The 23,553-nt window shown below is 41.5% G+C and overlaps 2 protein-coding genes and 1 long non-coding RNA gene across 3 annotated transcripts; 1 reads left to right on the top strand and 2 right to left on the bottom strand.

The window, feature by feature from the left end:
• Nucleotides 1-769: 769 nt before the first annotated feature.
• LOC133468332 (uncharacterized) lies at nucleotides 770-18,364 on the top strand. The gene is made up of 3 exons (XR_009785464.1): nucleotides 770-1,112; nucleotides 11,445-11,536; nucleotides 18,247-18,364. It is a non-coding gene; the product is annotated as an uncharacterized LOC133468332 (long non-coding RNA).
• On the bottom strand, nucleotides 4,661-15,149 carry clic5b (chloride intracellular channel 5b). Its single transcript, XM_061754123.1, has 6 exons — nucleotides 14,542-15,149; nucleotides 9,409-9,518; nucleotides 8,625-8,750; nucleotides 8,078-8,184; nucleotides 6,836-7,017; nucleotides 4,661-6,371 (listed from the first exon to the last, which is right to left on the bottom strand). The coding sequence occupies exons 1-6, from the start codon at nucleotides 15,007-15,009 to the stop codon at nucleotides 6,207-6,209; spliced, it is 1,158 nt and encodes a 385-aa protein (XP_061610107.1). The 5' UTR covers nucleotides 15,010-15,149; the 3' UTR covers nucleotides 4,661-6,206.
• Nucleotides 16,139-23,553, bottom strand: enpp5 (ectonucleotide pyrophosphatase/phosphodiesterase 5). The gene is made up of 4 exons (XM_061754122.1): nucleotides 23,288-23,553; nucleotides 21,265-22,127; nucleotides 20,647-20,823; nucleotides 16,139-19,871 (listed from the first exon to the last, which is right to left on the bottom strand). Exons 2-4 carry the CDS (start codon nucleotides 22,112-22,114, stop codon nucleotides 19,459-19,461), a joined length of 1,440 nt encoding a protein of 479 aa, XP_061610106.1. The 5' UTR covers nucleotides 22,115-22,127; nucleotides 23,288-23,553; the 3' UTR covers nucleotides 16,139-19,458.

The following is a 23,553-nucleotide window of genomic DNA, read 5'->3' as shown; positions in this document are numbered from 1 at the left end:
GTTGTCTGTCCGTCATCGTAGTTACTCCGACTTTTCCGTGCGGTGTCACCTTGGGAACGTCGCTCTGTCTGAGCGCAAGTTGTCTTTGGATGGCGGCAGTTTGGCGGGGGGTTCATGGTGGATGGTGGGTGGGGGGGTGGGGGGGTTAGTTGGGCGTCGCTCATCCAGAATCCCGCCGCCGTCAAAGTGGCGTTCCAGAGACGGGAGCAGAGACACAGACACGCCGGGAAGCTGTTTTACATTATTCCCAGACATAATAGAGCCAATCTAAGTGTTCACATGAGTTGGGAAGAAGAAGAAGAAGAAGAAGAAATAGAGGGGAGGGGGGGGGGGGGGCTTCAAGCCTCACCATCCACGTGTGTGTGTGTGTTTTCTAGAAGGTTCACGTCAAAAACATTCTTGGGGTTTCCGTGAATTTAAATTGGGGGGGAAAAAAATAAAATAAACTCCCGCTGGTTTAAGTTCGACATTCCCGTCGTTGTGCAATTACAATAATTAAGGTAAAACAAGCCAGACGCCCAAAGACGTTTGCATCGGTTTACTGTGTGGAAGGTAAAAGCAAGGCCTTGCGCTCATTTCAAACACTTCACAACTGCAATTTATACTCTTAACATCCCGCCAGGGTGGAAATAAATGACACGTCACAGAGAGGAGTCGACAATAAACCTTCACCATTAACACATAATACAAAAAAAACAAAACAAAAAAAAAAAAAAATAGGCGAGCGACGCCACTGGGTGGAATATTCCTTTTTCCCAAACCAATCCGAAGTACATTTTCATGTAAACTGTCTCTCTGTCTGCGCATGCTCTATCTTGACGTAAATGCGCGGTGACGTCATCTTTTACGCACGTAAATACGGCGGCTTTGGACCAGAGTTCGAATTTGGCGGCGATCTTGTTTTTAACTACTTGTAACTTTTATTTTTTTAATCACAGTGCAAAAACAATCCCAAGTGCTGTGCTAAATAGACGCCGGACCTCCATCTTGGTCAGTGGCGTGACGTTTTCATCGATGCGCACGTGCACGCGAAGGAACTGCTCGCATTATCGAGCAAATTTGAAAAAGGATTGTTGAGGGCAAAGAGTGCCAAAAGTCAAGCAACATGCACGGTAAGACAAATAACGCAAATGTGAATTATTCTATTTTTGTTTGAAGACGTAAATTGAACATTGAACCGAGAGTTTGTTTGTGAGACACACAATGTTCATTGTTGAAAATGGCTACTCTGTGGTCTTAGTTCTTTGGGAGTCATGATTTTTGTTGTTTAACGTGTGTGACATTTACAGTAAATCTGGCAGAGCAGAGATGGGGGCAGTTTATGTGTGCCCAGGGGCGGCGAACAGGGGGGGCTGCCACAACTCAACTCACTCGCTAACTCCACGCACTAGTGGTAGAAATGGGCCAAGTAATTATGGCGAAGTAACTCACTATTGCGTCAGATAACTGCTGATGCGAACAAAGGCGCTCAAGTTCTTATGGAGCGGTCGACGTGTGAGTAATGCAGGGGTGGAGGTCCATCGCTGGAACCCCACGAGGAAAATCTAGAAAAGTGAAATGGCAATAAAAAAAAAAATAAATAAAAAAACACCACACAGTTTAACACATTTTAAGGCATTTTCTCTATAGGGTTTAAGTCTAGGTGTTGACTTGGCCAATCTAAACTTTCCATGCACTTTATAAAACTGTGTTTGGGATTGTTGTTTCTCTGGTTGATTAAAAACGGCAAATATGATTAGAAACAAGTTTGACGGACTTGTGTTGGGCCTTGGCGGAGGTCTGCGCTCCTCTGGGGGTCTTTCTAGTGTTCTAAATGATTTTGTTTTCACTCACAGAACTGCGTTTTTCCTTTTCCTCTGCACGAGCTGAGAGATGCATCTCGATTTCTCATTTGAGTTCAGAGTAAGCAGGGCTGGGGGCTGTCTAAAATGGGGGTCGGGGGGGCAACAAGGGTCACTCTGGAAATAGCTTCACTATCAACCTCATAAAACTTACCCAAGTCATCTTAATTCGATCCCACTGAGTCAACAGCAAGTGTGTACTTTGGCGCCCCCTAGACTGATTTTTAAGAGCGGTGCCCGGATGAGGGGGACGGCCCACCCATGCGGCCCTCCCCGGTGCCAAAGGCAGGCTAGCTTGTGCTTATTAAGTTAGCGGCGCTCCAACGCATTTTTGCCTCTGCAAGATAAATGAATGCCAGATCCCAGACCCCCCCCCCCCCCCCCACTCACACACACAAACCCCAACCCAACTCATAAACGCAACTTGTCTTTGTTGACCCAATGCGAGAAATGATCAGCTGGCGGCAAAAGTGTATCCAGGCATCCGCCAAGAATCTTGCAGAAGCCAACAATCATCCGTCAACGCACTGAAGCGGCCCCCAACCCCACTTGGAACCACTTTTTGGGGTCCCAAAGCATGTGTCTCTGGTCTCGCTTATTTTCTGAAATACCATTTGCAAAACAAGCGAGGGAACGCCATTTGCGTGGGAATGCTCAAGAATTGTTCAAATATAAAATATGAATCTTTTGGTTGGAAATGTTTTGAACAACTTAAGAAATGTGGCAGGAGGAGGTAAATATGTAAAATAGTTCTTAATTAGAGAATTGTATTGTGAAAATGTGGGCAATTGGGAAATGTGATGTCCTGAATGTGCTGAACATTTTGTAGTTGTAATGGTTTTAAGGCTGGGGAAAAAAATCGAATAACGACTATGTCGACTTGAAAAATAGCTCGACACAAAATTTCTGCCTTGAAGATCCGCCGGGACCAAAGAAAAGAAAATGGTTCCGCCCGGAACCATTTTTATACCGCTGGAACCCATGTGTCACACGGACATTTATTGCAGACTGACGCAGTGCTCGGCCAATGATAAACTTTGCCAAAAACGGCAAAGGAGCGTCTGTAAGTCATTTGTAAAACGCTGTTAAATGTGTAATGTAGATTTAACATAAGTACGAGTCAGCTGAATGGTAGTTAGCCTTTTTTATTTTATTTTTTTTACCTTAAATGGTAATTGCTAGCGCGCTAATGCTAATCGCGATTGCTAACCATTTAGCATTTAGCTGTCTCATGTGCTGTACACTCAATTTCGACCTTACACTCAGTACCAACATATGCAGTTCAAGGATCGAAGTCCATCCCTCATAAATGAGGATAAAATGCGTGTTAGTAGAATTTTTATTTTTTATTTTTTTTTAAATAGCGAAGTGGGGAGATTATTATTAGATTTGATCAATAATCAAGAGGAGAATCTATTCTAAAAAGATTCGATAGTGATAGCCCTAAATGGATTTAATTGGTAAAGAAATTTGGAACGAGGTAGTAAATATGTAAAATGTCTCTGAAATGTGGAAATCTTAGTGTGAAATCTTTGGGAAATAGTTCCGGAGACGTTTTGAATGAGCTAAACAGTTGACATTTGGAATGGGAAAATGAGGATTTTTTGTTTTGTTTTCTTTAAAGTCTCATTCACTTAAATGGGGATTTTAAGTGAAACAAGGTACTCTAGAAAAAGTGGGAAATATTGGGATTGTGGAAAGTAATTGTTCACTTATCCAGAATTTAGTGATTTATTTATTGTTGTTTTTTTTTAAAGTTTGAATGGTTTGCTCTTCAGCATTTTCACAACAGAAACGTGTGTAGTATCTCCACATTTTTATTTTAAATTCCAACAAAATAAATGACAACATATAAAGCATATACTGTACCTCCATGTTTAGTTGTGTTTTATATTTGTACCATGTTTCAAGCCAGAAATCATTCGCCAGTGCATTAAATCACCCCCGTCCCACCCCCACCCCACCCCACCCTTGGAACTCTTTTTTTGAAGTCTGCAAAAACAAAGAAAAGTGTGCTTATTAAATCAACTTCATACATGCAATAACATCTGCCAGATCTGATCAGGCGCTCAGTTGTGAAAGGAATGGCGTCAATTTTCTAAGTGTCAGGACCATGGACAGCCACCAAGCGTGCAAACAAAGGACCCCTTTGTCGGCGGCCCCCCTTTGTGGGCGGCCCCCGGATCCATGACACTGTTTGGAATTAGACATCATCCCGACTGTCAGGCCGAGGCGGGTACGCGGCGCGAGGCGGAATGAAGCGGCGTGCCAGAACTTCATGCGGAACAGGCCTCGACCAGACGCGGACAGCGCTGACACGAGGGCATTCCCCCTGCGCCCACTCACTCCTTGTGCGTTCGGACGTTTTCAGAACGCTGTTGATGACCGGATAATGGACTGATAAATGTGATTGCTAGCGCCCACGCGATGTACTTTAATTTGACCCTCACAAGGTTCAGCAAAAAGCATGTGGATTGAACCTCAGCTATATCACGCATTTTTAAGCAGTCGTTTATGATGTTTGTTTGTTTTCTCACAGTGTACAGGTAAGTCCGAATTTAGAGTTGTGCACCTTTCGGTGTAGCCTGATTAACGGCAAGAAGAAGAGACAGAGAAGGTCCCCAACTAAGCTTCAGTAATGGTCATTGTTCCCAAAGAGAATTTATGCCTGCGAGTATTGCTGTATGCTCGGTTTGCGTGTGTTGCTGGTTATTTGCTTTGATTTGTGAGCAAAAACTTAGGATACGAGCGATGTCTGTTGGCAGTGAACTCAACTCACTTTAACAAGCAGTTTGGCAAATAGTCAACCATTCAAAAAATATTTGAATTCTTTTTATTTATTGCCACACCAAGTTGAAGTTTATGTCAAACTAATCATAACACAAAAAGAATTACACATTGTGTATTTAAAACAACCAAACAACTTTGCCTTAAGAATGCCCCCACTAGCTTAATGCTAACACATAATGGGAAACACCATAGACTGGCTAACCAAATACCTATGTTGCGGTATTATGCTTTAAGCAACGGATATTTCAACACAAATTGTGCAGCAACACATGTAAACAGACAGTATGACAATACTCACAGGCATATATTCTTTATCCTCTGCGAAGAATGATTACTACTACTGTGGCTGAGGAGCTGAGACTGGCTCCATGTACAGTGTCAGTATAATACTGCCTCCTGGTGGCCAAGGTGGGTACAACAGAATGAACAGCAGTGTCTATTGGAATGAAGCAAAAAATGTGGCAAAGACTGTTTAACGCTTTACATTCTATTCAGTGATGTAATTGCTTTTTATAAAGTCCAATATTATAGTGTTATTTTCCTTATTTAAAAAAAACATTTTATTTTATTTTATTTTTATTTATTTTTTAGGAGGATTTTCATTTCCATTCATTCCAACAGGGAAAAATGATTTGAGTTTTGAGTTACGAGCCTGGTCACGGAACGAATTAAACTCATATCTCAAAGCACCGCTGTATTTTTATTATTATTTTTTATACCAGTTTAATCACAGTTTCAGATACCTGTTGAGTTACATCATTTTTTGGGTTTACATTTGAATGTTAATTTTATTTAATACTGTTTTTGTACATCTTGAGTTATTTTGTGTATCTTTTTTTGTTTCCGTTGTTCTTTTGCTGAAAGTTATCTTTGTAGTAGAAACTAAAAATAAACCAGATGAAACTTCTTTCTTTTTATTACTTTTAGACGATATTTGTTATCCCCCCCCCCCCCCCCCACTGAATGTTTTACGATTTGGAATGTTGCGGAAATAAACCCCCAGTGTGCTCTGAATGTACTTTCATTAGAGAGGAAAAAGCATAGATGGGTCAAACATGTCGTGCTGGCAATGGGATCAAGTCAACCGATTTAAGAAATCTAAATTTGACCTGGGCCCCCAGTCGCTTGACCCAATTTGTCATACGGTTTGTGTATTTGACAGACGACTGGTGGGTCCGCAACGTATCCCTCGCCATACTCGCTGTATTTCAATCTTTGGCGTAAGAGCGAAAAGAAAGCGTGAGGAGGCAGAACAAGCGGAGTTTAATGAGGACCAAGAGGAACATTAACGTTGACGGCTCGTAGGCGCCGTCCCGGGGGAGGACGAGGCGCAGCGGGAGCTCAATAATAAACATCGGCGTCAGGCGAGACGGCCACGGGCGTGGGGATAAATAAATCTACCGGCCTCGACGCGCCTGTGAGTCAAAGCTTTGCAGCACATGTGAAAGGGAGCTTTGTGTCACGAGGAATAAATACAGACAGCAGGATCGGGAGCGTCGGTCACATCTGAGCGCCTTTGAGCATCCTTAAACTAATAAATCTCTGGAGGGCCGAGGGTAAAAAGGAAGGTTGCGGCTACTTGGCGAGCCTCTTGGCCACGTCCTTGTAGGCCATCTCGATCTCGGAGTCGGCGGCGCACGTGTTGTTGAACTCGTCGCGGGCGGCGGCGTTCTTCAGGTAGCGCCAGATCGCCGTCATGTCCGAGGGGATGTCGTAGTTCCGGTACTTCTTGGCCACCACCTGCAAGACGCAAACAGACAAACAAACAACTTTTCAAATCACTTGCGTGATAGGAGTTTGGTGCAGAGGTGGCGCGGTGGTCTATTCTATTGTCTATTGTAGTTTAGCTCATTTGTTGGACATCATTGTCAGAGGCAGAGGGCCCTAAAATCAAACGCGGAGGCTTGGAACGGCTCTGGTTTTGCGTCTTGTGGCCAATCATCAAACTTTTGCCCACACACGTGGTGACTAAAACTCATTCATTTACTCAAATGTCTACCAATTTAACATCACCCATCTGTCTCATATAATTTAGTATCAATCGGAAAAACATGTCGGTCTTTGAAGGACACCCGATAATGACTCTAAAATGGGAACTTTGTAGCAAAATGGCAAACTTCCAGCGTTTTTCTGTTGGTCTACTCTTGCTAAACACGCTGCCCAAACTTCATGTTGCTCAGTAAAACGGACTTCTCGTCTCCTACCTTGACGATGTGCAGTTTGGGCAGCAGGTTGCAGTCGGCCAGCGTCAGCTGGTTTCCGTCCAGAAAGTTTCTTCTGGACGCCTTTTCCTCCTCCGCGCTGTTGGCGTCGATCTCGTCAGGCAGCGGACTGTTCAGGTAGTCGTCCAGCTTCTTCAGGGCCCTCGTCAGCGCGTTTTCCAGGGCTGAAGCACATGCAACGAATGCGACCTTATGCAGTGTCAAGAGGGCAATGATGGCCACTTGGTGGCAGCAAAGGCTTCAGTGGGATGCAAATAGTGGAGTCCGCTGCCCTCTAGTGGCGGAATCATATCATTTTACCCTGGCCTGGCTATTCATTGACTTGATAAATTATTAAGTAATTAAATTAGGACTCCCTTTCCCCACATTTTGAAATTACGAAATGCTTGACAGGCTTTGCGATCATTTCACTTTTTTAAAGTATTAGCTAATTGTCAACAGTTCTTACACTGTTTTTATTGAAAGATATGTGTTTGGAAGGCTTTAATATACATTTAAAAATATTTAATAATTACATTTGATTATTAACACTTCACACGTTAAAAGCTGTCCTGGGCTGGCAACTTATTTATTTATTAAGTTAATACAATTATGAAAGAATTAGTAGCTTTTTCCCTACACATTTATAACTTTAACAAATGTTTGTAGGCTTTCATATTATTTTTAATTAATAAATTATTACTTTACCACATTTCTTCATTGAAAGTTGTCTTTGGGAGGCTTTTATATTCCCTTTTTTGACATATTTTAATTAATACTTTTTCTTTTATTTCAATTGATTATTAACACTTCACATGTTAAAGCTGTAATTTAAAAATGAGTTTGGGGATTTTAGTATTGAGACAATTTAATTGTTCAAAACTTGTTTACTTATTTAACAGGAATCATTAAAAATCTTTGTAAGGCTGAATTTTAAAAATTATTATTTTACTAAATTATTTTCACTTTTCCACATATTAAAAATATATATATTTTTAATTACAAACTTTATAAATGATTAGAATTATTCAAACATTTTGGAGAAAAAAATGTTTTGAAAGGCTTTATTATTTCACCTTTTTAAAATGGAATTATACACGTAAATCATTTAAATGAACACATTTTTATTTTTGAATATAAAATTTGTTGAGAAGGCTTTAATCTAATTTCCCTTTTTAAACCTTTTTTTTTTTTTTTCTCAAGTATGTCGCCCTGTAGTCCCCAAAGTGTTGTGCGCTGCCTCACCGTCGTTGGCGTCCATTTTGGTGTTCTTGATGAAGGCGGAGAACTTTGCGAAGATGTCGTTGCCGGCCGTGTTGGACTCTCTCTGCTTGGCTGCCAGTTTGGGATACCTCAATTATAAGCAGAAGAATATGAATAATTGCTATTATTTTTATAATATTGATTTATTTTATTATGATTATTTTATTTCTTTATTTAAAAAATATAATCATGAACAGGCTGGGCCAAAAGTAGGGATGCATATAAAAAAGAAGGTTGGAAGAAAACAAGGAAGTATGAAAGGAAGAAAGAAAGAAGGAAGGAAGGAATTCACCAGGTCAACACACACACAAACTCACACCAGGACTTGAAACCCTAACACTGACCTCAAAACCCTAATTTGAAACCTTAACCCAAACCCCGGCTTGAAACAAGACATTGAAACGCTATCCCTGTCTTCAAACCTCATTTTAAAACCCTAGTTTGAAACCCTATTTAGAAACCATAATTCTGTCTTGAAACCTGACTTTTAAACCCCGTACTTTCCATAAAATCCAAATGAGTGTGTTACTTGGGCGGCGCCAGCATTTCCTCGAGGAACTCTTCGATCTTGTTGATGTCCGTCTTGACGTCTCCGTCGTAGGTGAGGAACGGCGGATGGGTGCCGGGCGCCAGGTTGTTGAGGTCCGCCGGCTTCCTAAGGGAGGCCAACAAACAAACATTTAAAAAATAATAATAATAATAAAGTTTTACTTAGAAATGCAAAAATTAAATTTGTATTCAAATAAAATGCAACTTTCTTTACCATATTGTAGTGAGTCGGTAATGATTTTGAATCCAAACAGCGATTGTGTTCATAGGGTCGTTATGACTTTAAAACCCTATAAATGTTTAATTGCCTCATCATATTATTACATATGCTGTAACAAAAGGCTGGATAACTAGTTTTGATATACAAAGTCAAGGAAACTGCTTTGTTCAACTAGTCATGTAATTTTAAAAAGGGGTTTAGTAACGAAAAATTGCTATCAATAGCTCATTATTAAAGGTGAAGACAATTTGCAATTTTGCTCCCGACTTGCAAGTAGCATGAAGTAGACACACATGGTTTGCTTTAGCGGGCCTCATAAAATGACGTGGTGGGCTGAAACTGGCCCTCAGACCTTGAGTTTGACAGCTGTGATGTGCTATATTAGAGCAGTATTATCATATTATAGGGAGTACCCTATCTATACTCACTCCACATTTGCACAGCACAACTCACTTTGTTGGGCACGACACAGCGGACGAGTGAGCGATTGCCAACGCGGCCTCGGCTCGGCGGCGGCGGCGGCGGCTACGCCGTCATCGCTCACCTCTTGAGGTCCACGGTGGTGACGTTGAAGACGACGCCTTTGAGCCACAAGATCATGAAGAGGCGCTGAGAAAACGGACAGTTGCCAATACTCTCGCCGTCGCTGCCCGCCTGGAAACAATTAGGAATTGTTATTATTATGGAAAACAATCCAGTTTCATTTTTACAACAGTGATATGTTCCAAACCGACTCGTGATAGGTTTTAATAGTTTTTTTCCTACCCCTCCCATATGCTTTAAACACATTTAAACTTACTAAAACACAATTGTTTTGTTTTCCTTAGCACTTATTCTCCCATTGCCGCTGTCAAGAAGTGCGAGACTAACGTAAAGTCACATTAAGGTAACAAAAAGGAGAAGACATGCTTCTCCAAATAAGAGACCCGGCGTGCTTGCTTCAAGCGGTTTAGTTGTCACTCCTAGTTGACGTTTACTGTAAAACTGACACAAACAAAACAAAAAGAGAATTCAGCATTGTATATTTAAACACCAAAATGTTAAACAAAACCATATGTTTGTCTCATGAAAGTCCACTCGCTTAATGCTAACATACAGTATAATTCAAAACGCGGTAGACAGGCTTACGGAATTTGCCTCGACGTTGCAGTAATTAGAAACCTTCAAGCCACTGCTACTTTAACTCACACGCAGCACTAACCTGTACAAAACAAATCGTACAACAATACTCGCATACTGTTTATTGTCTCTGCTATGTGAGAACAACAGCTATTATTGGAATTTAGTTGGGGACCTACTCTGCCTCTCCTTCTTGCTCTTACTGTAATCACGCTGGATTCCTTCCAGTCGACTTCAGTGCTGCCCAGAATGTTGCGACACAATTTCCAACTACATTGAAGGCACGCAACACTAAATTTGGACTTGCCTATATACTGCAAAATCCCATCAAAAATGCTCGCTTAAAAATCGGCGGCATGGTGTGGGCACAGATGATGACCATCAATATCGTGGGGAACGCGGTTGTCAATGCATTCACAGCCAGTCCTCCATGTTAACATGGATACTTGAATTCAACAGCCGTCAATGGTCGTGAACGAGTTTTAAATGGGAGCAACTTTAGCTGATGCAATTTCAACCGTTGTGCCTCCCATGGGACAAAAAAAAAAAAAAAAAAAAGCTATGCAGCAAGCACCCTATTGATTTAGAATCGGCTCATGTTTCGAGCTTGCACCTAAACCACCATCTCAATTATACATGTCTCACACACACAACAACAGTAGGTCAGTTGCATATTCAAAATTCCAACGCTGAAGTCACATACTGTAATGAGCGATGAAAAATAGCACACACTTGCACACAAAAACATACACACAGGTAAACACGAGAACACAGCAGACGTGTCTCTAAAAAGTTGCTGAGTCAGCTTGAATGCAGTGCCTGCTTGTGTCATTGTTACCACACAACAACAACACAAACAAACACAAGAATATAATGTAACACAATGACAGCCAATCAACATGGAGAACACACACTCTAACAACCAAGCGAGCACGTACACACGCATACTAAGGCTGCTGACCTGCTGATGTACACACAGCACACGACAGTCTGGCTCAGACAAATTGCTGGAGTATTAGCCAAAATAAAAATAACGAAGTGTTAATTTTGATATTAAGAATTTGTTTTTGTGAGCGAAACTGTGTTCTGTATTGCATTCGCATACTTAAATTTACATATGCAATATCATAAATGGGATGTCATCAGACCCGTCTAAGCCACATATTTGATATATATATTTAGCTGGATTGTGAAAGATTTGTGGAATTCATGTATTTGTTTCTCAGTAGAAAAGAGCTCTTCAACTATTTGCTATTATTATTCATTCGCATAAATGGAATGTGTTTTGGCATCAGACCCGTGTGGGTCACATCTCCAACGGAAACACCCTTGGGGAAGGCAATAAACACGTATTTTATATTTCGTAAGACTCTCTGAAGCCGTGTTGTCAATGTTCTTAACGAACCAGCATTCCCGTGAGGATGATTTTCTTTTCTTTTAATGTCATGCCACCTGCCTCAGGTGCGCGCACGTCCCACCCGTCGAGTCCCAGGGGGCGCCGAGGACGATGTAGAGCAAGAGAAGAAGAAGCTGCACATCACTGAGCATCGCAGGTAACTTTACCTCTGCTATTGTGTTACACACAACCACGCATACACATTTTACACACACACACAAAAAAAGAACTTCTTTTTGTCTTACCTTGACAAAAAGTTCAATGTCAGGCTCCCTGTCAGGACCTGACATGTTTCTTCAGTGCCAAACACGTGAATGTGTCACTCCACTACATCCTACCTTCAGACTACACAAACAGTCCCGGTGTCAAAGTCCAACTGTCCAATTGTCCCACAAAGAGGTCTTGAAGTGGTCCTAAAGTATGCTGATGGGTCGCGGATGCAGATTGAGATCAGATTTGTCTAGTAAAGCAGCTGGAATCCAAGCAGCAAAGCGTTTAGTGACACCGAGTGCAAACAGGTGTCAGGCTGTGCTGCATGGATGGGGGTGGAGGGAGACTGGGGGGGTCCCAAGGGGGCAGAGCCTGAGCTGCATTTTTAATACCCTGACTTCACCTTTACTGCAGATGGAGAAAGTCAACACAAAACCCTGGGAAAATACAAGTTTTTCCTCATAAAAAAGAAGCTTAATATTGTAAAATGAATACATTTTTGAATTATAACTGCATCATTTTAAACCAATATACACATTACAAAGACAAAATGCAATTATAAATGGAAAAAAATACAGTGGGCGTGGAAAGGTTTTCGAGATATAAGCTGTCAATTTGTATTTGTATTATTTTTTTGCCTTGGCTTGCAAAAGCAAACTTGAAATATGAGCGCCGTATGGTGGCAGGTGACAACAAGCAATAGCTTGGCAGATAACTTGAAAAATATCTTCAGAAAACTGACTTCAAAGTCTTTGTTACCACTTTCCACTGAAAGTTACAGTCAAACTAAACATAAAATAAAGAGAATTGTGAGAGTTTTTTGTGTGTGAGAGATAAGTCATATATAAATACAGTAATATACTTATCTACTTGTATTAAATATATATATATTTTTAGTTTTTTTTTATTATTACTCAATTCACAAAAACTGGACTGCTTTTGCATTTGAACTCCTCATTTATAGTTCGAGTTTTCGCGTAGAAACACGACTTCCCAGTTCAATTTGTTTTTGTGATTTAGAATTCACAGCATGCTCAAGATCGTAAACGTTTCATTTTAAGTAATAATTATCATTAATAATCCGCAAACCTCGTGAATTAACTTTTTTTCCTGAAAACCTCACCTCAAATCATGAGGAGTAAAACCATTTGTCCCCTTATTTCCTGTCCCTCTAAGTCTCCCTAAACTGAACAAATGTCATAAAATAGTAAGCAAATATCCATATTTCTCCGACAGTTTAGCTATTAAACGATGCATTTAAAGATGACGGTAAAAATCAGTGACTTGTCAGGCTAATCATTCACTGGCCTGTCAAACAGTAACACGCTTCAAAAACTAAAGCAACTCAAGCGCTTTGACGTCTTCTGAAACGTGAAGAAAGTCACAATTCCTGGAAAAGGCGCAATAGCAACTCATGACAAATTGAGGGGGGAGAAATAAAATGTAAAATGTATTTAAATTAGATTTAAGAAAATTAAGATTTTATTTATTTACTCACAAAAAGAGACTTTCTAAAAAAGGAGCAATAACAACAATGGCAAATTGACCAAAAATAAAATAAAATCTCATAGTTTGTAAAATATGTTTAATTAGTCAATTAAAAAAAAAAAAAAAAAAAGATTTAATTGAAAGGCACATCTGGGAGAAGGTGCAATAACAAAAGTTGTAAATTGAGAAAAAAAATAAGTTCAATGTAAAAATATTTTTTTAATTTAATCATTACATTTAATTTAATACCTAATTTATTTTTAAAAGGCACAATAGCAAGAATGGCAAATTGAGCAAAAAAATAATGTTGACCACCTGTCTTTTTCTTATGTACAATCAATTAAAAAAACTCCAATAAAATCTAAAATATTAAATTCTAAAATGTAATAATATATTTATTTTTGTTAATCAATTACATGATGAAAACTTTCATAAAGGAATGAAATGATTAAACTAACTAAAATAAACGCAAAATTGTCCTTCAAATTGGATCGACAAAGGGTGAGTCGTTTTACTTGATTTTAGTTGTATTTAGTCAGCGGTTTTACACTCATGAAAGTTGAATTTGAAAATGTCACTTAAAACATTGCCTGTACTACAGTCAATGAAGGTTTAAAACTGATTACGTCTTCATATTTCCATAATTTACTATGGTTGCTTTTTTTTTTTTTTTATGGAAGTGTGGAGAACTTTGCGAAACTTGGGTGTGGCGCTTCACACCGGTGACCTCTGCCCGCCGTTTATCTAGGAATGTCAGATATAGATAAGATATATGGGCACACATTACATTGTCATAAATGTGAGGAAGCATCACTGCAAACACCAGGACTCACATTTTAGGGAAATTGGCAAATGTTCTACTTGAACGGACACGGAGCATACAGTCTTTCTGCGGAGATTACGCTGCATCTCTTTCCGAAGATCTCCGTATGTCCGTACTGCATGTTGCGGCACAAAGTCTTACGACAGTGTAGGCGTGCAACTCTAAATCCGCACGATATTGCGTGGGCGCAGACGATGAGCTGCAATATAGCGACCTTTCACCTTAATTCGATCATCTGTCATTGATAAATAAACAAAATGAGATGTGAAATTCAATATCATTGGAGTTGGGTCACAAAATTCAGTGTTTTTAAAGATAAAAGTCCTCACACGAGGGTTTTTTCTAAATGTTCCCCCTTTTGTTCAGCGTGACGCGGTACTGTGACAACTGTCATTATGATGCCGTATGGAAAGTACAAGCGCAATAATGAATATTTGGATACCTCAATTAGCTCTTGGACAATGTAAATCAAAAGTGAGCTTGGTTAAGTTTTTGGGAGGCAACTCTGGAATGGCAAGTTGACCCATTTCCAAGATGAATGACTGAGAGAGCCCGAGCTGGACTTTTTGGAGAACCGGGAAGCGGAAGGAAACACAAGTTCAATCGTGACCTTCGAACTGGCACTGTAGACGTCGTCCTACCTTGACAAATAGCGAGACCTCGGGATGACCGGGCTCGACCGGCGCGAGGGCACTCGGGTCCAGGGTGACGTTTTCCAGAGTCTTGATGGCGTAGTTCACCGCCTCGTCCTCTTTGGAGTCAGACTTTTGGTGCTTGTAGGCCATCAGCATCCCGTCCTCGGCGTTGTCCTCCTCCGGGGAGGACGAAGAGGAGGAGGATGAGGAGCGTCTGGATGCGCCGATCGCCTCCTCCGCTTTGGCCTCCTGGACGGCAGCCTTCATCTCCATCAGCTCCTCGGCCGCCTCCTCCTCCTCCGTCTTCTCTCGGGCTTTCTCCTCGTCCTCACGGTTGGATGAGGATGAGGATGAAGATGAGGAGGAAGAGGAGCGGCTGCGTTTGTCCCCGTCCCTGATGTCCATGTAGTCGGGCGAGGCGTGCTCCTGCTCGGCTGAGACGTGGACCATGATGTCATCCACGGTCACTTCCATGCTGGAAATCGGACGTTGTGGGCTTTTTCGCCTACGAGGAGCCCAGAAGAGAAGCGGTGCTGGCGCCGGCTGCCTCCCCGAGAGAGAGAGAGAGAGACTGAACCTGAAGCGACGCCCGATCGGGCAGATTCCAACGGCGGCGACTCCCTGTGCAGGACCTTTGAACCTGCAAGCTCACTGATCATTTACAAAGCGAGCTTCCCCTCCAAAGTCTGCAGGCTTCACTTACACCTGACACACAAACTAAATGAGCAAAGTTTTTAGCTGCTAAACTCCAAACTCGCTCGTTCTACGCTTACACACTCACAGGCCTTAACGTTAGGAACGCCAGCCTGCAACGTGTCAAAACATCATGCTGTTAAAAAAAAAAGATAATTATTCCTCTATAAAAGTATTTTTTTTTTTTTTTAGATGGCATCCTTGTTTATATTTTTTGATTTGTATATCATTTTAAAATGTATCCATCTAATCTCGCATCTAAAAGATAGACCAAAACATTGCTGTTACAAAGATGATAAAGCCTTTGTGTTGTTTGTAATTTTTGGGTTTATTTTTCTTTGTGCTGAATTTTATTTTTTATAATGTAATTTATTTCTATGTGCAGTAGGTATTTTTATTTTCTCTTTTGAATTCTTTTCCAATTTTTAGTCACACTTGTACTGTAAAGCAGTGGCAATACAGAGATCATGCCTATATTGTTAATCCTTTTTTAGTTTTAAAATTTATTATTTTTAAAATTTTTTATTTTAGTATTTCTAAACATTTCTATTAATCTTTGTTTTGTGTATTTATGCTTTCATTTTTTTGGGTTCATAGTTTTTATTTCAATCATTTCTGAATGTATTTTTAATTTAATCATGCCTTTATATTGCTGTTATTCATAATTTCATAATAGTTTATTTTTTAAATGTACTTTTTATTTTTGTTTATATTTTATACTTGTTTTTTTATTATTTTGATTTTATTTATAAAAATGCCTTGATGTATTTTTGTCCTTTGATTGTGATTTATTTTTTTTACTTGTATTTTTAATTGTCTTTGAATGTATTTTATTTTTTGAAAATATTTAATGAATAAATAATATAATCTCAGTCATTCAATGAGTAGAAACTCAAAGCAACTTTGAAACTCCTTTTAACTCAGAAGGCATTTTAATCCTGTTAACATGGCAAATACAGTTCATTTCTTGACCAAGTTTGTCACATTTCACAAATGCAACTCATCTGGCAATCATTCTTTGAACAAATCATTTGTGTGTGCGTGTGTGTGTGCGTGTGTGTTCATTCATCTGTCAACAAGACACTTTTTCTTTCAATCTGAAAATGTATCATAGAAATTTAAAAACAATACATCACAGTGTCATTTTTGGGGTGCTCAGCTACCTTGTTAGCGCAACAATAATCTGAAAGCCATAAAGACAAGAAAAATACAAATGTCAGTAAATTGCTAACACTTTTGTGACTACGCTGATTTAAAAGCTTTTTGGCGAGAGGCACCTAACTTCTTTTTTTGTTTGTTTTTGTTTAATACTACAACATGAAGTGCAAAGTATATACTGTAACCTACTGCCCCCTGTCGGTCATGTAGTGCAAATAGCAGGAACAATTCTAGCCCAAAGCAAAGAGGATAAAAACTTCCAGAGAGAGAAAATACTCACGATGGCAAAACTGCACTTCACATTCCACCCACATAGATATCTAAAAGGACAGACCACACGCAAAGACTGTACGACACATAGCGATGCTGAATGGAATGATTGACAGGTAGGAGCGCTCGCCGGCTGACATTCAAACAAAGGAGGACATGGAAAGCCGTTTGAGCATTTATCCCACATCCTTAATATCCTTCTTCACATCCACGTAGTAGTAGTGCACGCTTTGTCCCCAGTAGTAAGACAATTCCTACTAGTAAGTAGGGCTGTGCAAAAACAAAAAAAAGAAAATCAGTCGACCACAAAAATTGTTTGAGGCGAACGTTTCTGCCTCGAGGCAATATAAAATATTCGCAAAAGCATATTTGTGCCGCTCAGACCCAATCTGCACTGACAGAAACCATTTGGCCACCGTCCATGGTTAGCGCACGGACATTTGTTGTAGACGGACGTCCTGTTGGGCCAGTGAAAAACATTGCCAAAAACGACAAAGCAGCATCTATAAGTGATTTTTAAGACACTATTAGATGTGTAATGTACATATAACATGTCTAAGTGAGCTTATGGTAGTTAGCGTTTTTTGGTGTTTGTTTTTTTTTACCTAAAATAATCATTGCTAGGGTGCTAATGCTAATCGCAAATGCTAAATCGTTTAGCAAAGGCTGATTTTGTTGTCTCAAATTCTGTAGAGAGTTTATACCATATACTCAGTACCGACATAAAGTTTAAGGATAGAAGTCTAGCCCTCATAAATGAGAATAAAATGCATGCTAGTCGTAAAAACAAAAAATAGTTTTGAAAATGACGATTGCTCGATGAAATATCTATAGGATAATTGATTCTAAAAAGATTTGGTAGTGACAGCCCTACTAGTAAGACAGCTACGTTGCTGGTGAGGCAAAACGGTCCACTAGTTCACAAATGCATACGACATTATCATCTAGCACTTCACTAGTAGTTGTAGTTTATTTTTTTCCAACTGACCAGACTAACCAGGTAAGGCAGTTGAGAACAGTTTCAGTAATATTGCAAGCATTTTTTTTCCTTACAAATACCCCTTTTAAAATAAACTGAATAATAGTTGAACAAAATTTGTTTTACTGGGTTCTGATTTCAAAACTAGCTATCAATCAATTCATTGTGTATATGTAATATTATGAGCCGATCATACATTTATAAGGGTTCACAGTCATAACGGCACTTCAAAGGAAACCATAACTACGAGGTGGCCCGTGACAAAAATTAGTTTGACGCCCCAAACTTGTACATGGACCTTGCGCTAGATAGATATCAAATAAATGTTCAAACGGCTTTCCATAGGAAGAAAATTTCTTTCCTGGGCTCTTTGCCACACCTCACACTATTTTTGTGAGAAATTGTCTCAAAGTCGTCGCCGTGTTTCAGAATCCCGGCCCTCAGGCGCACCATTATGATAGCGATATTTTTCATATTACTATTAAAAAAAACAACAACACTGGGAAACACTAAGAGTTGCAAGTATACTGTTTTTTTGTTTGTTTTTTTAAGCCTTTTGCACAAAAGCGCTAACTTTTTAGGCCTTAAAACACTTTCCTTTTTCCACACAGAGATCCCACAAAATGGCCGCATCAGAGCTGTAACAGAAGATCGGGCTTTTATCCACGCAGCACAAAACAATAGCGGGACATTGAAGCAACTGTTTCACAACAACACGGCATCCCGCAGTCAATTAATTAGATGACTTTGAGGCTATCATTTGGTAATGTATAAATTTGCTTTCACCACAACAGGGTGGGAGAAGAGAGTGTCAGATGTTAAATTTTGCAGAATACAATTACGCTCTAATACTACCTCACAAGGCAGAACATTTTCAAATTTTGCTTCCAATTCATCCTCCCATTGGGTGCCATTTATACAGAATAACAGAAAAAGAAGATCGAAAAATCCCATGTTTGCAGGCTGTGTAAAAGGGGCTGCTGCTGTTGTGGCAACAAATGGACACATTTTGTCTTGTTTTCCACTGAGCAAAAGTGGCACGAGATAACAAAAGCTTCACATTGGGCTTGGATGTCAAACATAGGTAGTAGTATGAACACAATGTGATGACGTTAGAGGGTTCATAATTAAGGTTGCAAAATTCTGGGGATTTTCAAAGTTGGGAATTAACAGGAATAAACCAGGAATTTAATACATTGAAGGTTGGCTCTTAAAAGGGAACTGGAATATAGTTGTGGAAAATATATTTTAGCTTAGTCCTGACCAAAACAACCAGATTTCATGGTTTTTGTTACAAGCCATCGCTTGGTCGATTATTATAATTTTGTATTTTTTTTTTTGTTCCCCCCCTTTGTGCAGCGAGCCAAAATAGGAGGTACGAGCAAGCTTTCGAGCCACCGCCGCTCAAGTGAAAAAAAATGGAGCAATTAGGGTACTGTAATGCCCTCACATGTGGGCAAGGAGAGCTGTCTATTTTTCATGGATGAATCCTTGAATACGATACTTTTCCATAAAATTGCGCTCAATTCCCAGTGAATTCCAATAATTCTCATGGAACGTTTCCAGTTTGGAATATCCCCAAAATTCCATATCTTAGCTTCCTATGGAAATTTAGCGATACTTTACAGACATTTTCTGGGAATTTTCCACCCATTTTGAACCCTGTTCACAGTCAAAGTAAAGCCACGCAAAGCTTCACAGAAAGATTTTAAAGTCCTACCACCAGAAGTTGAGCCTCCACACTGGGACCAGCTTCCCCACCTGCTTCTGATTGGACCTCCTCCAGGTGGGGGTACAAGTCCAGCATTTCTGCTTGCTTCCGGCTACAGGTGCAAGTCCTCTTGCAGTAAAGGCTGCGACATCTCCCTACTGGTGTGTTTGAGCGACGGCAGCTGCTTGAGCGTCACCTGCCGCACGAACACCACCAGGAAGCCCACAACCAGCATCGCCCCCAGGAGGAAGCCAACCACCGCGGGGAAGTGGGAGGCCCCCGCCGGCCCCGGGGGGGTGGGGACACCGGGCGGGGACGCCGTGGGCTCCGGGTGCAGCAGGTCCCGGATATTCGAGAGGGAGCCGTTGTTGGGCAGAGGCGGGACAGCCAGGATGTGGCACATGAGAGGGTACAGGTCCACAGAGCGCATGGTGGGCTTTACATAGTTCTGGCGGAAGGCCGGGCCGCGGGCCAGGAAGACGGGCTGCATGCTGCGCAGAGTGTTGTCGTAGCCGTGATTTCCCACTGAGGAGAGACCACAACTGAATAAATACAGAGCAACAGATCTGGATGCTAACGTATTATACGCCACAGTCTCCACTTGGCTGTAGTGCCCTGGTTTAAAGAGAGTAGATTTGTTGTTGTAACTTCAGAGGCTAGAAATTATACAAAAGAAACGCACATGCTAACGTGAGCTTAGCTCTGGATGCTGCAGTGATATGCGACACAGTCCCCAATTTGTTGCAGTGCACTATTTTGAAGAGTAGTAGATTTGTCATTTTCACTTTTGAAGCTAAAAAAGACCCCAAAAAATCATCACACAATCTGTTAGCTTAGCTCTGGAATGCACTTGTCTGCAGTGCCCTGTTTTGACAGGGAGCCTCTTTCTCCTCTATTGTTGTTCTTGTTTGTTGGTGCGATGAATGCAATGTGGCATGGTTTTCACAGTTTCACGCGGTATTATTCTGAAGCAGACTCTTTTCAATGTAAAGGTACTATTAAGGTACTATTTTTAGTAACTGTTCAGTAGCATTGCTGTGTCAAAGTACCAAAAGATGAGAGTAACTCCGCCTGACAGCGAACCTGATTATAAAATTGTCTGCTTTGGGAAAGCAAGAGGAAGCTTTATTCCCACACACCATCGTACTCCTGCTTTTTCTTTAATTTCATCAAGTGGGATTCAGTTCAAAGTAAAAATAAATAAATACATAAATAAATATCACAGCTCCAGTAGGACTAATAATAGAAGAGATGGGAAAAGCTGCACACAAAAGTCTTTGTACGAGGCGTAGAGACGTACTCATGAGCGGCGTGCTCCTGTTCTGCACGATGGTCCATCCCTCCCGAGCCTCCACCAGGATGGGCATGATCCTTGCATTATGGCGGTAGTGGAGGCGTTCGGGGATGGCGTCCTTCCGGTAGACCGCCATGTAGGGGTTGGCGTCGGCCAACTTGTCGTACACCTCGTCCAGCTTCCCTGCAAGACATGCCATTGGAGTTGGTTGTTAGAAACAATATGTCCAGTCGACATGGTCACTAGAGTTAGTCGGGAGTAACAATAGTACGCACAACTAACTAATGACTACTGACTGTGTTAACATCTTTAGTCACAACTACTGACCATCTCATCCATAAAATGATTAGCATATTTCCATGACAGGAACTTTACCCAAGGAACTAAGAACCTTTGGAGGACCATTATGCGTTATTAAGTTAGAGGAACTATTGTCTACATTTAGTTCCAGGGTAATATATCAGGGCCAAAAGAAGACCCAAGTACATCTGAGAGCGCCAGGAATCTCTGGGGCGGGCTTGCAGCGCGGAAGATATCTACTTTAACTGCAACCATTTGGCAGGCTACCTGGAAGAAAAAAGTTCCTAGAACGTTAGGTGGAAAGGTGATTCTTGTAAGAGTTACCTTCTTTGGGCAGTATTCCCACCACGGGACTTTTGTCCACCCAGGTGTAAAGGTCTCTGCTCACGTACTCGTCTAGTTCGATGATCTTATGGGCGAAGAGCTGCGTCATGCCGTGGTCGCTGGTCACCACCAGGTTGACACTCCCGTACAGGCCCGCCTTCTTCAGCTCGTTTCGCAGGAAGCCGAGTTTCTCATCCACGTCGGCGATGACACCGTCCATCAGGGAGCTCTCTGGTCCGAAATCGTGCCCGCTCTCGTCAGGTTCCTCCCAGTACAGGACCCCGAAATCCACCGCCTCCTTGTCAGGAGCAGAAAACCATTCGACCAGGTGCTCCACCCGGGTCTCGAAGCGAACTGAGGCATTGTATGGGAGGTACCGAGTAGGGAACATTCCGTGGATCGTCACGTCGGAACCGGGCCACATAGCGGCGCCGCTACGCCCGCCAGACTTCTGTATGGTAACCCACAGGGGCTCCGCCTGCTCCCACCACTGGGACTCATAGATGCTGTCCGTCTCCATGGAGAAGGAGCGGTTGAGGACCGGGTCAAACATCTCGTTAGCGACGATGCCGTGCGTCTCGGCGTGGAGGCCCGTCACCAGGCTGTAATGGTTGGGTAAGGTCTTTGTGATGTACGCACTCTCCACCTGCTCCACCGTCACGCCTTCCTCCATCAGGATGTGGAAGTTTGGCGTGGGAACGCGGTTCACGTAGTCCCAGCGGAAGCCATCGAAGGACACCAGGAGCAGCTTGGGGCGCTCTGTCAAGTCCTGGAGGGAAACTAAAGGTGCCGTCAGGGTCCACAAGAGGGCCAGAGGGCCCAGACCTCCACGCAGAAGATGACCATGCATCGTGTGCCGAAAGCTGCGAACAGAAGACAAGCCTCTACTAGTCACCTGATTCGGTATCGAATATTAATGTGATCCGATTATTTAGTTGACTGACTAAAGTAGTCACCATGACACAGTATTACCCACGACTAACACGACAGAAAATGTCACCGTCACACATTGGTAAACATGACTAACTCTAGTGCCCATGTTGGTGGTTAGTGACGACTAACGCTACTGAACATGTCAATGTGACACATTGATGCTCATGATTAACTTTCCTGACCCTGGTAAAGTAATCTTCAATGTAATGGTCCATCTCAGAAACGCATAAGGATTTTCTCCAAACATACGGTACTTGGGACTAACTCTACTGACCATGTTAACATGACACATTGTGACTCACAACTAATGCTACTGACCATGGCAACCTGACATGTTGCTCCTGACTAAAAATGTGGCATGATGCACCTTCGCAGTACGCCTTTGTCATTGGTCATTAAATATGTTAATGTTTTATTGTTTTGTGGATTTATTATTAACAGTGGATAACTTCCTTTTATACTTGACTATGAAAGTTAAGACCTTTCTAAAACGTTACTTCAAAGTGGACAACCTTTTTCTTTCGTGCTTTAACCTCCATGCAAAATATATAACTACTAGTAATGTGTAATACTCAAATTAGTTCATGCGATTGGGTTGCAAGCATGCGTTGCCTCTTAGTCGGAGAGCTCTGAGAGTAATGAGTTGAAGTGTAATTTAACAAGTTTAAAGCATTTAAACTGTGTGTGAGGGGTAAAACTATCAAAACAACGTTTTTCTATGTTCTCTCTCTTATCGGGTGGGCCTTGAACGAATGTCCGCGATAAACGGGGGGCGAAGGAGGGGAGGGGGGGGGGGGGGGGTTCACTGGTATTAGTAAAACACGGTAGACGTGCAGATACTGTATGACATCAGGCATGCAGACGTGAGCGGTCAGTAAATAGGTGACAAACGTTATAACGCAACAATGCAAAAAGCACAACACACGAGATTAGCCGCATTCCGGGTCAAATTGGATCCAGACATTTTTGGCCCTTATGCGGCGTTTGTACGCTGCAACAACAACTGCGCATCGTCGACTAAACGGGGAGAGAGAGGGTAAAAAAACCATCGTTGAAATGACATCAAATAGCGTGTGACCATTAGGCTTACCTCGCTATCTGACCGCTGCACTGTTAGCGTGAACGCACCGAGATAAACAGCCCAACTCTGCTGACAGCCGGAAGGAAGTCCCGCCTATTTGGCAGCGGTCACATATTGATTTAGTACATTTACATTACATACATTTAACACGCGGCTCAGATGATGACGTGACAACAGTACAGTCATGCAATTGAATGCATGATTGCCCTGCATGCACGCATGGATGGAAGTGAATGAATGCGATGTGTAATTTCCTCAGTGCGCCGTGATGGACA

The sequence above is a fragment of the Phyllopteryx taeniolatus genome, chromosome 18 (genome assembly GCF_024500385.1).
Source record: "Phyllopteryx taeniolatus isolate TA_2022b chromosome 18, UOR_Ptae_1.2, whole genome shotgun sequence".
NCBI classification, from domain to species: Eukaryota; Metazoa; Chordata; class Actinopteri; order Syngnathiformes; family Syngnathidae; genus Phyllopteryx; species Phyllopteryx taeniolatus.
Note: the sequence above shows the minus strand (reverse complement) of the source record. Positions and strands in the feature narration are given on the sequence as shown.